The 17,289-nt window shown below is 43.9% G+C and overlaps 2 protein-coding genes across 3 annotated transcripts in view; one reads left to right on the top strand and one right to left on the bottom strand.

Moving 5' to 3' along the window:
- The first annotated feature begins 501 nt into the window (after positions 1 to 501).
- On the top strand, positions 502 to 9,039 carry PIN4 (peptidylprolyl cis/trans isomerase, NIMA-interacting 4). The gene is made up of 4 exons (XM_007467464.1): positions 502 to 557; positions 3,036 to 3,117; positions 8,372 to 8,491; positions 8,881 to 9,039. Exons 1-4 carry the CDS (start codon positions 523 to 525, stop codon positions 9,037 to 9,039), a joined length of 396 nt encoding a protein of 131 aa, XP_007467526.1. The 5' UTR covers positions 502 to 522.
- A 1,658-nt stretch (positions 9,040 to 10,697) lies between these two features.
- The window catches only part of ERCC6L (ERCC excision repair 6 like, spindle assembly checkpoint helicase), an 81,357-nt gene continuing 74,765 nt past the window's right edge, over positions 10,698 to 17,289 (bottom strand). For both annotated transcript variants that reach the window (XM_007467466.1, XM_007467465.1), the window contains one exon: positions 10,698 to 14,763. In XM_007467466.1, the coding sequence (XP_007467528.1) occupies positions 11,088 to 14,763 (3,676 nt within the window). In that variant the 3' untranslated portion in view covers positions 10,698 to 11,087. The remainder of the gene's footprint in view (positions 14,764 to 17,289) is intronic.

Raw genomic sequence — 17,289 nt, 5'->3', positions numbered from 1 at the left:
GGCTGCAAAATAAACTTTAAAAACGAAAACCCGCAAGGGAGTGTAGGCCCCTGTGTAGGAGGGCGCAGGAGGGAGAGGCGGCCACCACTATTCTTCCTGCTTTGCCTTTGTCTGGCGGCCCCGCGGGATTGGCTACAGCCAGCGCAGAGAGACTGCAGAGGTCCACGGCTTTCACTACGCACGCAACGAGGAGGTGGGTAGGGAAGCGGGAGACCTGGGGGCAAATAAGGGCATGTGAAAGAAGTTCAAAAAGCGCAGAGGCTGGGTTTCCCGCCCTGGCCCAACCTTTGACTCCGCCCCTCTACCCGGCCCAAGCTCCTTATTGGTCAGACTCTTCAGCCCCCATTGGCCCTAGAGCCAAAGGACCGGGTCTGTCCCAAGATATGCCTGCTTCTGGAGCCACAGTAAGGATGGCCAATTGCGATGTCACTTTCAGGCATATGTTTAGGACATACCGGTGGGGCCTGAAGGGGCTTTGTGCGGTAACCGAAGCATTTGAGAGTTCGACGGCGAATTTCGGAGATGCCGCCAAAAGGAAAAAGCGTATCTGGGAAAGGTAGAGCAGCCAGAGCAACCAAGGAGAATGGGGTTGGGTGAGGAGCAGGGGGGAGGGAGCAGACCGGCGGTCCCCGAGGTCAGGGGTGGAGGCAGCGGGTGGCCAGTTACTAGAAGACTGACCAGGAAGTGATAAGTTGGAGACAGTCAGTGTGGACTTCTCTGGAAGGTTTTGATTAAAAAGCATGGGGGGCTTCCCTGGTGGCGCAGTGGTTGAGAGTCCGCCTGCCGATGCAGGGGAAACGGGTTCATGCCCCAGTCCGGGAAGATCCCACATACCGCGGAGCGGCTGGGCCCGTAAGCCATGGCCGCTGAGCCTGCGCGTCCGGAGCCTGTGCTCCGCAATGGGAGAGGCCACAACAGTGAGAGGCCCGTGTACCGCAAAAAAAAAAAAAAAAAAAAGCATGGGGATGTAGTTTTTAAGACTGCGGGGCGGGGACTGGGTAGGGGTCTTGAGAGTGGTAAAGGTTTGGAATAGTCGTTGGGGTGATGGGAAAGGGGATGAAACACTTATAAAAGGATTTCCCTCAGGGCTGAGAGCCTAGGATTGAAGGCCATGAATCTGTAGAGAACATGATCTGCTTAGTCATGATTTACCTAGTACCATATAAGTGGCACAATACAGGACTGAAAAGAGCTAGATGTAGCCTTGAGCCAAGGTTGAGGTTTTGTTGGACAATGATAATAGAAGGAAAGCAACACAAGGGAATTAAGGGTGCCAGTGGGGACGCAGTTCAGATGATCAAGCATGGAATCCAGACTGGGAAGGGAATGAGAAGTCTGATAGTCTAGGGGGACATAGCAGGATAAAGGTACTGAATGGGGGGGGTGGTTCTGTGAAATTAAAGAGCCCGTGTTGTGGGAATGAGGCATGAGAAAGCTGGAAGGACAGAGTTGTAGCCAGAGACTGAACTACTAGTTCTGAGTGGCACAGTTCCATCGTGTGCCCCTGGCAACAGGTGGCCTGGAGTAAAAGGCATGGGCATTTGGGAAGGAGGTCCATAAGTGTGAGATTAGACTATTGGATGATTCCTCTGCATAGATGGTGAGGTCATCCAAGATGATGGCAGTGGTGAGGGTGGAAAGGAAGCCTGAAGTTGCTGCCAGAGTCGTCAGTCAATCAGGGAGTGAGGTGGCAGTCAGAAGATGACAGCATACAGTGGGGGAGAGGATGGAATAATTGGAAGGTATCATTGTTCTAGAGTGAATATACAGCAAACCCCTTGAAGAGTTTGGTGTAATAAAACTCCTTTGGCAGTAACATTTTCTTAGGCATTTGGTGGTAAGCATTTTGGATTTTCAGTTTGGTTGAGCATTTATTGAACAACTGTTGTGTGCTAGGCTTTGGAGATCCTAAGACAAGTAAGATGGAGTCTCCTGAATAAAATTTTTCAATGGCTCCCTATTACTTCTAGGATAAATTCCAAGTTCTTTAATGGGGCCCACAGGCCCTCATGCCCTAATCCTCAGCCACCTCCCCTGGGCTCATCTCACAGCACTCCCACCTCAGATTTGGCTTCACCCATAGTTACCTGCACATACTACACTGTTCCCTCACCCTGGAATGTCTCCTCACCTATGTCCTTTCTTTGCCTGGTCAGCTCCTACTCATCCAGGAAAGCTTCCCTGACTGGCTAAAATGTCCCTTTGTGCTTCCACAGCCCCCTGTCTGTAGAGAATAGCTCATTCTCCTGAAAAGATCTATTTTACATAACTTTACATAACCATCTTCCCCAGTAGTATATGAGCTCCCTGGAGGAAGGTACCATGGCTTGTTCACCTTTGTATCCCCAGTGCCTGGAACTTAGTTATTTAGGAAATGTTTATTGAACTGAACACTTAATCCAACAATAGTTCTTAGGAATATCAGCCTCTAACAGTAAGTATGCTGCCGTCAACCCAGAAGTTGGCATAGTAGCAAAATGACACAGTAGTAAAATGTAGAATGCTGCCAGTGGTTCTTAATCTGAATATCGATATCTTTTCTTAGGAAGGTATCAATAGGCAATATAGTCAACTCCAGGAGTTTGGACATCAATGTGTTCTTTAGCCAAATATGGGTGGTGGGAAATTTGATCTTTATTTAAAATATATTGTTGGAGATTTTACTTACTGGAATTGTGAGTATTCAGATACATAGTTGCAGTGCTTATTAGAAATCTCATAAGAGCTCAGGAGTTTGCCCTTAGAAGGCAGGATTTCAAATTGGGTCCAGAGAATCTGGGCCAGACTTTTGGCGCTTCCATTCAACTATTAGCACACTCACTTGTGTATCCATTTTCCTTGAAGGGTTTATGTAGGGCACAAATTTCCTGTTTTAAGAGGTGAGTCACAGGTTAATTTAGCTTGATGTAGTTCCCTTTTGAAGAGTTCCCTTTTGAAGCTTGGTGCTATGATGGAAGTATCAACTCCTATTGTGTTGAACTTTTCTGTACATAACAAGGTGAAGGTGCAGTTTAAATGAGTACCTGTCATCTCTTCTCTAAAGGAAAAGCAGCCTCTGGGAGTGATAGTTCTGACAAGAAGGCTCAGGGTCCCAAAGGTGGTGGCAATGCAGTAAAGGTGAGTTACTTGTTCCTTTTTTTCATGTTAAATATAAATAATATACATTTGTTATTTTGGTTCACATAAAAGGAAAAGACAGTATGCTTAACTCATTCTAAAGCTAGCCTAATACTGATGTACGATAGCACAAAAGTGGAAAATAATAGATCACTCTCATTTATGAAAAGTAATTCCTTTTAAATATTTTCTCAAATGTTTTCTCAGACATCCAGAATTTCTTCATACTCTAGTATTTTTCCTTAAAATGTATTAAGTTAGGTCTTCCCAAGTAAGTGAATGAATTATTTCTCAGGACGAAATAATATTTGACAAAACAAAGAACTGAGATGAACAGGCAAAGGCACGGGTCTCATTAGATAGCTCCCCTGCTGGTGAGCTACAAGCCAGAGCCCTGACCATGAAAATGAGGGGAGATAGTTGCAAATAATTACTTGAAGTACTTGACCTAGTGCCAGAGGGGTGTCTGCCCTGAGAAAATATAATCTGCAAACAGAATTATACTGCTTAGTGCTACGTAACAAGGCAGTTACCACGTTTCAGTCAGGATATGGGGTTCCATACTTTGATTCATTCATTCATTAAAGATTTAGTGACATCTGCCCTGTGCTAAGCAGTGTATTAAATTCTGGGTATTTAAAAAAAAAACAGATAAGAGATGGTCCCTGTTATCACAGTCTAGTCGGGAGCAGTTAGGTAAAGAAAGAAATTTCATTGCTATATGAGAAGAGCTGTAGTGGAGTTGTATCATATAAATGCACCCATACACATGCAGCCAAAGAAAAGAAGAGCGAATGTAAAGAGTGTGGGCCATTCTGCCCGCTTTTCTACTCAGTGAACCCAGAGAGGGAGAGAGAGATGGGAGACATGAATTTGATTTTCCATAGTCGACCTCCATTCACATATGAATATCCAACCATGTAAAGTGGGATTCTGGTATCCAAAGATAATTTTCATAAAACATGGTGCCTGAATGCAAGCCAGCTACTTCGTCCTGGGGTCCAGCTGAAGAAGCGGTCATTGTTACAACACAGGTCGGGGAGACAGGCTGTGTTGGGCTTACTGAGGGCTGATGTGTTGGTTTCAGGTACACCATCTTCATAAGGGTTGTTGTAGGGTAATTTTGACTGTTAATGTGCTGACTTTCACAAGCACCTAACCTAAGAGACTGCTCCACTGCATATGGCTTTAAAGAGGCATCTTGTCCTTTCTGGAAAAAAATAAGTTCAGTGTGGCTATACCTGAGGTATATGGAAAGGAGTGGCATGTAATTAGCTAGGAAAGTCAATTAGGATTAAACTCTTTTGTTAAGCTTTTCCTTTTGAGATAATTTTAGACTCACATTCAGTTGTAAGGTAGATGTACCTTTTATAAATGTACATGTACTTTTTACCGTTTCCCCAATGGTAACATCTTACAAAACCCTAGTACATCAGTACACCCAGGAGATTGTCATTGCTACAGTCAAGATCCAGAACATTTCCATCACCCCAGGGATTCCTCCTGTTGCCCTTTTATAGTGATGCCCACTTCCCTCCCACCCCTACCCCCTCCTTGACCCCAGAGCAGTGACTAATCTCTTCTTCATTTCTGTAATTTTATGATTTCCATATGAGTGAAATGATACAGTGTGTAACCTTTCGGGATTGGATATTTTTCCGCTCAGCATAGTTCTCTGGAGATTTCATTCCAGTTGTGTATCCATAGTCTGTTCCTTTGTATTACTGAGTAGTGTTCCGTGGAATGGAAGTGCCGTAGTGTGTTGAACTGTTCACCTGCTAGAGTACAGCTGGGTTGTCAGTGTTTGTGAAGGCCCCAGCAGGGGAGGGACCCCAAACCCTCCAGCCTTTTAGGATCTAGGCTCCTTCCACATCCTGCTACTCTGCTTCAGACCCCACTCCTGAACCCACCCCTGCCCTGTGTCACTAGAGCTGCCCAGATTCTGAAACCCACCTGCCGACCACAACTTCCTTCCTTCCCCTCACTTCCCACCTCCCCCAATCCTGTTCTGTTCCTCTCCACACACAGACTTCCAGGCAGGCCCTCAAGCCTGCCCTGTTCGCCTCACCTTCTCTAAGGCCTCATGTCTGTTCTCCAAGTCCTGTATGTCTTGTAGGCTGGAAATTAGATGGAAGGGTTTGACCACAGGATCAAGGAGCCCCACCTCCTTTTTCTTTGGGTCATCCACTGAATCCACCTGCCAGGCTACAACTCAGGATCAATCCAATTATCTACTTTCTTTACACTCAGACCCAGAACTGCTGGGCCCCACTGGTGAGTCACACAGCCTCAGGGGTTGGGGCCACTGATTCCTGGTCTCTAACCTGAGCTGGGCCCTCAGTACTGCACAGTGATCCTTTGCCACTTGCCTCAAGCCATCCACCACCCTCCTCCAGTCAGTCAGCAGACAACTTTATCCAGGGTTCTCAACCCCTGTGAACATCAGATTCACCTGAAGAGCTTCTAAAAGTCTCAGTGCCTAGGGACCCACCCCAGACCAGCTGCCTCAGAATCTCTGGCGGGTGGGGACTGAACCTTGATATATTTTTTAGAAGCTCTTGGTGTGATTCTGACATTTGCCAGGGTTGAGAAACACTGATCCAGTCCCATGGGGTTGGTGTGAGGATTTCATGAGATCACACATGTAAAGCGCTTAGCACAGTGCCTAGCGAGTATTAAGTACTCGATAACTGAAATATTGTTATAATTGTCACAAGAAAATGGAAACTAGAACTTTAGTCACAAACTCATGGCTTCCCAGCCCCCTACCAACAAAGTTATCTTCACCCACACCTCCCTCATCTCTCTTACCTCTCTTCCTTTAAGGCTAACTGATTTTTCCATCAGTGCTCTGAATGCCCAGCCTTGCTCCTTCATTTATCTCCACCCTCTTTCTTTGCTCTGTCTTCAACCTTTCCCTCTTTACTGCATCTTTCCCTTCATTCTGAAAATATAGCCAGGGACCTTTAAAATATAGCCGTGACTGTGACCCTTTCCCTTTGACTAGAGCCCTTTCTCCTTATTTTCTAATTCAGTTGGGGAAACCCCACCCACATTACCGGCCTGCTTCCTGTTACTTCCTCAGTCAGTTGCTGCAGCCTGGCTTCTGCACTTACTACTCTTCTGAAACAGCTTTTGCTAAGGTCCTCAGTCAATCATTGCTAAATTGATTGTACTTCTAACCTGATCACTCTGAAGCATTTAACCCTGTTGACCATTTCCTCCTTGAAACTTTCTCTTGCCTTGGTTTCTTTTAACACACCTTTCTACCTGTCTGGCCCTTCGTTTTTATCATGCTTGTTGAGCTTCTTTCTTTGCTTATTGCTTACACATTGATATTCTCCATGGATGTCTTGAGTCTGCTTTCCTCCTCTTCTCATTCTGTGTAGCCTCCCAGGGTGATCCATCACCTCCCATAGCGTCAGCTACTACTTCCATGCTCATCACTCCCACATTCTCTGGAGCTTGGTCTCTCCTAAGACACCAGTCTCATACAGTTGCCAGTTGGTCGGTCACACTTGCAAGCTCCACAGGTACTATAGACTCATTATGTCTAACCCATCAAACTGTCTAAAGCAGAATACTTGTTTATTCATTTATAAAGTGGTGAATGAGATCCCCTTTCTATGATCATGAATGCTGTGTGCACTTTCCCAATCATTGAACCAGAAGGTTGCTTTGTGAGTGTAGAAGCGGAAAGACGGAGGCAGTTGAGAAGGTGTTTTAGCCAGGCCAAGATGAGGTCTGAGAAACCATCCTCGTCCCCCAACATGTATCTCTCTAGTGTCCAGATTGTTTGTCCCTGTCTCCCATGGACAGTGCTGGACACATTCTATAGAAGTTTGCCTCCCTGAGCCCTACTTTTTGATACATTCTTTCCTTTGCTGTGTCTGTATCTCCTGTGTCGCTCCTCCAGTCAGGGATCCTCTCACCCCCCGTTTCAGTAATTGAATCCTGAGGACAGCATGGTTTGTCTGTCTCTACAGGGAGACACCTTTAGCCCCCACCCTAGTACACGACAGTAAGAAATGAATAACGGATTCTATTTGAATAGAATAGAGAAATGGGAAATCCTACAAAACAGATATCTTGACAAAATCATTTTTAAGGATATAGTGATTTTTTTAAAAACATGGCTTTATGTAAACATAGGTTACATTTGAATACTTCTCTAGGGTTGAGTATTCTTTTTTTAAAAGATTTATTTATTATTTATTTTATTTTTGGCTGTGTTGGGGCTTAGTTGCGACACACGGGATCTTTCCTTGCAGCTCGCGGGCTTCTCTCTAGTTGTGGCATGCGGTTTTTCTCTTCTCTAGTTGTGGCGAGCAAGCTTCAGGTTGCGTGGGCTCTGTAGTTGTGGTGCATGGGTTCCAGAGCGCATGCACTCTGTAGTTTTTGCAGCACACGGGCTCTACTTGAGGCGGGCAATCTCAGTAGTTGTGGCACACAGGCTTAGTTACCCCGCGGCATGTGGGATCTTAGTTCCCTGACCAGGGATCAAACCAGTGTCCCCTGCATTGGCAGGCGGATTCTTAACCATTGCACCACCAGGGAAGTCCCCGGGTTGAGTATTCTTAATCTTCAACATAGGATTCGTTTTCAAAGTGTTAAATTGTGGGGAGGCTTTATACATTGGGCCTCTTTTGGTGAAAAGTATTTCCTGGTGGGTTTTTTCCATATCATCCCCACTCTGATGAAATAATAGCTAACCTTTATTGAGTGCTAGCTGCATCACCTCAATCTTCACAACCCTATGAGAACATATAGGTACTGTTATCTCAGTGCACAAATGGGGAAACATTGAGGTTTAAAAACATCCCTAAGGGACTTCCCTGGCGATTCAGTGGTTAATCCCTGGCTGGGGAACTAAGATCCTGCATGCTGCGAGGTACAGCCTAAAAAAAAAAATGCCTAATATCATACAGGAGAGTGGGGATTTGACTCGACCTAAGCTCTCAACCATTATCATGTTTCCTCCTCCTGTTACCACTGAGGTACATGGTAAAGGCTGGGAGCTTCCCACAGCCAGGTGCCCATTTTCCATCTAAATCTGGGTTCTGAGATATTGTCTTGATATGGGAAATGGGTTTGTGGCCATCGCCCAACTGGGCAGACTTCCAGGATTTTCCGTTGCCATGACCGAATGTGTTTTTTTCACTAGTGGGGGGTAGTCCTGACATGACTGCTGTACTGTGAGGAAAGGAATCATTTGGGTCTCCATGTATTACATGAACATACTTTTTCCTTGTAGGTCAGACACATTCTGTGTGAAAAACATGGAAAAATCTTGGAAGCCATGGAAAAGTTAAAGTCTGGAATGAAATTCAATGAAGTGGCCACACAATATAGTGAAGATAAAGCCAGGCAAGGGGTATGGTGCGCTCATCATTTAAAACGTCCCCCATGGAGGACACACAGCAGTAGGGATTATTTGTTTTGCCATTAATTTTAGCCGTATCTTAGTTTAAAGATCTTAAAAAAGCAGAAATGTCCAACTTGTGAACAGTTGAATACGGGTCACCTTTGTCTAAACCTAGGCATAACCAAACTTGCACAACTAACAGACACCCAGCAACATTGTGAGTGTTTCTGTGTTCAGCCCAGGGTTCAGCCCTGTTTGTCCTTGTCAAGCCTACTTCTCTCCAGCCCAGATGAATAAACCTAGGAACCTTAGCATTTGTGTTGGGAAATTCTCAAGCTACAGTAGAACTGTGCCCTCTTCAGGGCCACTTGACATCACAAATCTTTTGGGTTTTTCAGGGCGACTTGGGTTGGATGACCAGAGGGTCCATGGTGGGACCATTTCAAGAAGCAGCATTTGCCTTGCCTATAAGTGTGCTGGATAAGCCTGTGTTTACAGATCCTCCAGTTAAGACAAAATTCGGGTATCATATTATAATGATTGAAGGGAGAAAATAAAATTGTACGAAAGACTACATGTGTTTTATACGTTGTTTATTTATTTAAAAGGTGTTGAATAATCCTCGTATTTTATGATCTCTGTCATCATGGGTTTGTGGGTGCAGAATCAGGTGGGTAAATGTTGGTGTGCACGGCAGTAGGTATTCAGTCAGTGGTTCTTTAAGATAAGTCAAGCAGGGACTTCTCTGGTGGCGCAGTGGTTGAGAATCTGCCTGCCAATGCAGGGGACACGGGTTCGAGCCCTGGTCCGGGAGGACCCCACATGCCGTGGAGCAACTAAGCTCGTGCGCCACAACTACTGAGCCTGTGCTCTACAGCCCGTGAGCCACAACTACTGAAGCCCATGCGCCTAGAGCCCGCGCTCCGCAACAAGAGAAGCCACCACAATGAGAAGCCCATGCACCGCAACGAAGAGTAGCCCCCACTTGCTGCAACTAAAGAAAGCCCATGGGCAGCAACGAAGACCCAACGCAGCCAAAAATTAATTAATTAATTGAAAAATTCCAGAAACTTCCAAAGAGCAAAACTTGAGTTTGCCATGCACGGGCCTAACTATTCACATAACACTTATATTGTATCTACAAACTATTCGCAATTTATATTTATGTTGTATTAGGTATTATAAGTAATCTACAGAGGATTTTAAAGTACATGTGAGAATGTGTGTAGGTTATATGTAAATACTACACCATTTTATATGAGGGACTTGAGCATCTGTGGAGTTTGGTATCTGCAGGGAGTCCTGGAAGCAATCCCCCTTGGATACTGAGGGGCAACTGTAATAATTTCTTTCGGTAAGAGCAAAATTTTGTACTATCAATAAATAACCTAGGGGCTTGTTTGGTGGCGCAGTGGTTAAGAATCCGCCTGCCAATGCAGGGGACATGGGTTCCAGCCCTGGTCTGGGAAGATGCCACATGCTTTGGAGCAACTAAGCCCATGCACACAACTACTGAAGCCCATGTGCCTAGAGCCCATGCTCTGCAACAAGAGAAGCCACTGCTCGCCGCAACTAGAGAGAGCCTGTGCACAGCAACACAGATCCAGTGCAGCCAAAATAAATAAATAATGAAAAACTAAAGCGCTAAAAAAAAAAAAAAGGTCAATTATTATAGTGGCTTTTCACTAGGTAACACACGGTTAACAATCCATTTCACCCCTTACTGCGTGATCTTGGGCAGGTCACAACCTCACTGAGCCATTTCCTCAACTAAAATATGGAAATGCTACCCTCGACCTCAAAGGATTAAACAAGAAACCTATGTAGAGTACCTAATACATAGTCAGTACTTGATAAATTCTCCAGTGACAGAGCACAGAGTGCTGTGCTGCACTTTATGTTTCTGGGAGGGAACCAAACTAACTCCTTTTCAGTCTACAACCCAAAGATACAATGTGCTAGCATGTGTCAGAATGCAGCTGGTGGTGAGTAAAGGATGGCCAAATGGTAGGCAAAGGGACTCCAGGGTAGGGTACCTATAATAAAGAAGCCCAGCACCAGGTAGCTTATCCTAGTCTTCGGCTATAGTGAACCGAGAGCCTACAATAGCATGTTAAGTGGGTCTTAGATCTGGAATACTAATGACAAACTTCTGCCTAGATGAATTTTTATATGCATTTGCCAATATCAATCATCTCAGTGAAAGAAAGTAAATGAAAAGTAACTTTAATATTATCTGAACTGTGATATACAAAATTGATCATTTTCAGAATAAAATTTAAAATGGCCAGAGTAATGTTACAAAAATTTCTCTAGAAATAACACAGTTCTATTACGTTTATAGAGTATGCCCAAAAGAAAAATACAAAAATATTTGAGTAAAGAAATATTAACCTCGTGCTCAGAATACCAGGATATATGTATAGGAGAAAGCAAGAGCAGGTGGTAAAGGCAAAATTTACAAAAAAAAGTTGGAAACAAAAACTCCCTTTTTGACTTCTCTCACCTTAAGCCTGAATGCTTCATGCTCCCAAAGAATCCAATTATGGGAACAAATTACCTTATACTCAGTTTCACTTTAAAATACAATAAACAGGTTATATTCTCAAGTTTTATTAAGTTGTTTATACAAACTTAAAGTCATGAGCATGACTTCAGAATCTGAGCTTTTTATGTCAAGTGCTTTAACTAAGCAGTCTAAGGCTTCCTGTATTTTTCCACACTCTTTCAGTTCTTTTCCACGTAAGACAAGAGTCTCATAGTCGTCTGCAGCCTCCAGTGCCTCATCCTGGGGAGTGTCAACCAACTGTCCACCAGACAAAGGCTCAGGGTCACCAGGAAAGGTCTCCTGAGCCAGAACACCAGGCTTAGGTGTACTTAACCAGCTAGACTTATTTTCTGAAGACAGTGTTTCTCTGGAAGGATCTTCTGTATGCTCTGGGGCTTCACCACTGCTTTCCTCTGCTCCTTCCTCCAGGTAATCTTCAGCAACCTTTGCTTCACTGCTATTGTCAAGTCTTTCCTCCATATCCTCCACATGGTCTAAAACCACATTAATAAGAGACCTCCTAGAAGCCAGGGATCTTCTAGAGTTTATAGACTTATTTAAACTATCAGATATTTTAGGTGAAAAGAACCTTCCAGGTGGACTGATGTCATTTTTGGGAGTTGAGGCATCAAATTGTTTTACAGATAAAAACGGGAAGGGAGATGTGTTGAATGGGTTTGTGCCTGAAGTATCTGTAATAAAAGTATCATGTTCAACTTCATCGTCTGAATCGATACATCTAGCTTTTCTTCTGACTTTCACATTAACTACTACTTCTTCTGGCTCATCATCTTTCTCAGAAAGATCCACACTGAGACATGCTTTGCTATGCACAGACTCTGCTCTGGAATTAGCTGCAGAGCCACACAAGCTATTTTCTTTCTCCACATGCTCCAAAGATTGACTGGAAAAATTTTGTCCATTGTCTGCAGAATCTTCCAAGAAAAGATTGAAGTCACATGCATACTGTGCTGAAGATGCTAAAGGTTCCTCTTCCAACTTGGCCTCATTCACTTGAGCATCCTGTAGTGCACTGTGGGCTGCTGCTAAGTCATCATCAGCTATCTTAATAACAGATACATTCGATTCTGGCCTTTGGTATTCCTTTGTTTCGGGATTAGCAGGCCAGGGATTGCAGTGATGTAAAATCTCATCCTCCTCTAGTTGATCTAGATTTGGCCCAAGATCAGCTCTGACTGACTTGCTAGGTAAAAAATTGAAGCTTCCCTGAGGGCTTTCTTGCTGTGCCTCCCGCATAGGCCCCTCTTGCAATGCCTCTTTTTGGAGAGCCATCCCTGATAAAGAGTCAGTCCAAATTTCTACATCTTCACACCCCTTGGGTAAAGTAGCTACAAAATCAGCATCAAATGTACTTGCACACGGGTGCCTACCATCTTGTGGGATGGTAACATTCATCTTTCTCCTGGCGAGATCTTGTTTTTCACCCTCTTCGGGCAGATCCTCAATGATTACACTTGCCATTTGGGGACTGATTTCTTCTTCCTGGGTGTGGTGAGTTGGCAGAACAGGTGAAGGCCGAGGCTGTGGTTTATTTAATTCATGGCATTTCTTCTTTGTTTGAGAAAGAAATACAGGTTCTCTCAGCCATATCCCCTCATTTCCAGCTTTTTGTCTTTCCATTAAGAACTCTGTATTTTGAGACTCAAATTCAACAAGGAATTGAGCTTTCTGAACCCTTTGTTGAATATAGTGAGAGTCTTCAATCACATCAAGCTCTTCTTTAACAGATAGATCATGTGTGTACATCAAATCGTGGTCTGAGATTCCAGCTATCCTCAAAGAGTGCAGGAAGGCAATATGTTCATCTAGTTTCTTATCAGATCTCCTCTGAGCAGCATGCAAAGACTGAAGCTGCATCTGGGTTGCAGAGTTCTGAAAATCCTCAATTGTAAAGAGCTCTCTCAATTCTTGTTTACTAAAATATCGGAAAGGGTTCTTCTTATCACCAGTAGTTTGCCTTATTAATGAGTCCTTGAAAACCTGTCTTCTGTATATTTTTTCCTCTACAGTTCCACAAGTGATTAGCCTATAAACTACAACATTTTCTTTCTGTCCAATTCGGTAAACTCTATCCACAGCTTGAGCATCAGTTGCAGGATTCCAGCTAGGGTCAAAGATGACCACTCTACTTGCTGCGGTTAGTGTTAAGCCAACACCACCTACTTGAGTGGTAAGCAGAAAAACAGAGTAATCTTTATTTTTCTGGAATAAGCTAATTCTTTTTTCTCGTTCCATAAGATGAGTAACTGTTCCATCGATTCTCAATATCTTAAAGTGCCTATTCTTTAACAGGCGTTCGATGATGTTTAGAATTCGTCTTGACTGGCAAAACACCAGAGTTTGATGCCCTTCGTCTCGCAGTCTCTTAAGCAGGTCCATTAGAAATATCATTTTTCCAGATTCTTCCATCAGTGCATCATCACTTATTTGATCAATATGGTCCACATCTGAGGAATCTTCCCCTTCAATTTCATCTTGAACAGAGAATTTGACAGCTCCTAGATTCAGCAAACCACAAGCCCGTGCAGATAGCAGCCTAGGATGATCACAGAGCTTCTTTAAGACACCTAGCTCAGCCAAAGGTGAGCGTGTCTCCATTAACAACTCCTTGATATGATCTAGAGACACAAATTTCCTGTATATTTCTTCCTGTAAAGGTACAAGACGTATCCAAATAATTAAATCATTTTTTCTGGAAAGGGAAGGCATTTCACATATGACACCAACATCTGGACTCTTTTCACTAAGCTGGACCTCTGGGTTGCTTGACTTTTTCTTCTGTACCTCTTCTTTAGTCCTCCTAAGAAAATAGGGCTTTATGATTGCCATTAAGTTTTCAGATATTTTAAATCCCAAGGCTTTTTCCCCTGGGGTAGCATCCTTCTCTCTTGCTCTAGTAATAGGATTTTCGTACTCCATTTTAAAAGTTTTTAATGTTCCTAGCAGGGACCCTTGACAAGCAAAATCAAACAGGGACCACAGTTCTTGTAAATTATTCTGGATCGGGGTTCCTGTGAGGAGGATGCGATTACTGGCAGGAATTGCACGAGCACATATTGCTGACTTGGTAGATGAGGTTTTTATTTTATGTGCTTCATCAAGGATGACATAGTCCCACACAAACTCTTGGCCATTCAAGCTGGAAAGTTGCTGCCAATTATTGATTAACATTTGGTATGTGGTGATAATGACACCATTCCTTTGCTGAATCCGACTGAGGTTTCTGGTACGTTCATCCTTGCTAGGACCGTGAAAGGTTTTGACTCTCATTCCTGGGGTCCACTTGACAAATTCTTTTAGCCACGTGCTGATGAGACTGGTTGGCATGATCAGTAGCACACGGTTCACAAGTGAAGCATCAAACATACCAGACAGGAAAGCAATGATTTGAACAGTCTTTCCTAATCCCATATCATCTGCCAGAATACCACCCCTCCTTCCATCCCTATACAGGCTATAGAGGAAAGCTACTCCTTCCTTCTGGTACTCAAATAGTTGGTTGTGCAGTTCTCGATAGAGCAGCAGGCCAGAGTTGCATACATCCGTGAATTCATCATCTCCATGTTCTGCCAACTCCTCCAAGGCTTCCTGTAGTTTTTGGATTCTGCTCATCACCTTTTCATTGGGAAAAATGTCCTTTGCCAAATTGAAAAGTTTAAGTGCTTCTTCCAGATCTCCATTCTTAGTTGCTTCTTTGGCCTCTTTCACGTATCTGTAAAAAATTTTTAAAAAGTTTAAAAAAAGATATATATATAGAGAGATTGATAGGTTCTAGCTTAGAAAGAAAGGAAACGGATTGAACATTCAGTCTAAGAACACTTTAGAGTCCATTTTGGAATCCAAGCCACAGTTGAGCTTTCATATCCTCAATTCAGGATGGGAAAGATGAGCACAGAAGATGCCAATGAAAGCTGGCACCACTTAAGAAGACACAAATATCCACCAGACACTGCCAGCAACAACTTCATGCATTAGTTGTAGGAAATGTATGTGGAAAGGTTATTGCACATACAGTAACAAACCAACGAACCTATATTGTGGGAGCATGGAAACATGAAGATACATGGGCACTTCTCGGACCTTATTTTTCTGGACCTCTATTCACACTATTGATTACTCTCTCCTTACAATTCCCTCCTTCCACCGGATTCCTATAGATTCCTCCTGGTTTCCTCCCCCATCGCTGGCCCTTTCTTCTCTGTGTCCTTCTTAGGCTCCTATTCTTCCTCCGCAAGGGCTCAGTCCTGGGCCCTCTTCTTACTCCTTTTACTCTTTCCTCATCGTCTCCCAGAGGTTCCACTCCCACCTATGTGCTCATAACTCCTAAAGCACTTTCTCCAACCCAGGGCTTGCCCTCCAGCTCTAGTCTAGACCCATATTCCAATTACCTTCTGGACATCTCCACTTGAAAGTTTCACATGCACCTCCAATTCAATTAATCCCAAATTAAACTTATTATTTCCCCTCTTAAAACATGCTTCTTGGGACTTCCCTGGTGGTCCAGGGGCTAAGACTCTGCGCTCCCAATGCAGGGGGTCCGGGTTCAATCCCTGGTTGGGGAACTAGATCCCACATGGATACCACAACTAAGAGTCCGCATGCTGCAACCAAGAAGCCTGCATGCCACAACTAAGATCCCGTGTGCCACAACTGGGACCTGGTGCAGCATGCATGAATGCATAAATAAATAAACGTGCTTCCCCATTTGTGTGGTAATAAATGACACTACCATCCACTTAGCCATACAAGCTAGAAATCGAAAGATCATCCTTGATCTCCAAACCAAATATGAGTCATCCTTGACCTCTTCCTCTTTTTAACCACCTCACCCCTTAGCCAACAGTCCCCCAAGCCCTACTAACTTTATTTTCCAAATATAACCTGTGTCAAAACAGAAATATAGATCAATGGAACAGGATAGAAAGCTCAGAGATAAACCCACACACATATGGTCACCTTATCTTTTTTTTTTTTTTTGCGGTACACGGGCCTCTCACTGTTGTGGCCTCTCCCGTTGCGGAGCACAGGCTCCGGACGCACAGGCTCAGCGGCCATGGCTCACGGGCCCAGCTGCTCCGCGGCATGTGGGATCTTCCCGGACCGGGGCACGAACCCGTATCCCCTGCATCGGCAGGCGGTCTCTCGACCACTGCGCCACCAGGGAAGCCCCATGGTCACCTTATCTTTGATAAAGGAGGCAAGAATATACAATGGAGAAAAGACAGCCTCTTCAATAAATGGTGCTGGGAAAACTGGACAACTACATGTAAAAGAATGAAATTAGAACACTCCCTAACACCGTACACAAAAATAAAATGGATTAAAGACCTAAATGTAAGGCCAGACACTATAAAACTCTTAGAGGAAAACATAGGCAGAACACTCCATAACATAAATCACATCCAGATCCTTTTTGACCCAATTCCTAGAGAAATGGAAATAAGAACAAAAATAAATGGGACCTGATGAAACTTGAAAGCTTTTGCACAGCAAAGGAAACCACAAACAAGACGAAAAGACAACCCTCAGAATGGGAGAAAATACTTGCAAATGAAGCAACTGACAAAGGATTAATCTCCAAAATCTACAAGCAGCTCATGCAGCTCAATATCAAAAAAACAAGCAACCCAATCCAAAAATGGGCAGAAGACCTAAATAGACATTTCTCCAAAGAAGATATACAGATTGCCAACAAACACATGAAAGGATGCTCAACATCACTAATCATTAGAGAAATGCAAATCAAAACTACAGTGAGGTATTACCTCACACCAGTCAGAATGGCCATCATCAAAAAATCTACAAACAATAAATGCTGGAGAGGGTGTGGAGAAAAGGGAACCCTCTTGCACTGTTGGTGGGAATGTAAATTGATACAGCCACTATGGAGAACAGTATGGAGGTTCCTTAAAAAACTAAAAATAGAACTACTATATGACCCAGCAATCCCACTACTGGGCATATACCCTGAGAAAACCATAATTCAAAGAGTCATGTACCACAATGTTCACTGCAGCTCTATTTACAATAGCCAGGACATGGAAGCAACCTAAGTGTCCATCAACAGATGAATGGATAAAGAAGATGTGGCAGGGCTTCCCTGGTGGTGCAGTAGTTGAGAGTCTGCCTGCCGATACAGGGGATACAGGTTTGTGCCCCGGTCCGGGAAGATCCCACATGCCACGGAGTGGCTAGGCCCGTGAGCCATGGCCGCTGAGCCTACGCGTCTGGAGCCTGT

The sequence above is a fragment of the Lipotes vexillifer genome, unplaced genomic scaffold (genome assembly GCF_000442215.2).
Source record: "Lipotes vexillifer unplaced genomic scaffold, Lipotes_vexillifer_v1.1 scaffold142, whole genome shotgun sequence".
NCBI lineage: Eukaryota > Metazoa > Chordata > Mammalia > Artiodactyla > Lipotidae > Lipotes > Lipotes vexillifer.
This window is presented reverse-complemented; position numbering and strand designations above follow the sequence as displayed.

Bases quoted from the DNA above. Each gene is read 5' to 3' on its own strand.
- PIN4 (XM_007467464.1), top strand. From the start codon at position 523: ATGCCGCCAAAAGGAAAAAGCGTATCTGGGAAAGG. The intron at 558-3,035 runs TAGAGCAGCCAG...CTGTCATCTCTT, and splicing joins AAAAGCGTATCTGGGAAAGG to CTCTAAAGGAAAAGCAGCCT. The intron at 8,492-8,880 runs GTATGGTGCGCT...TGGGTTTTTCAG, and splicing joins AAGATAAAGCCAGGCAAGGG to GGCGACTTGGGTTGGATGAC.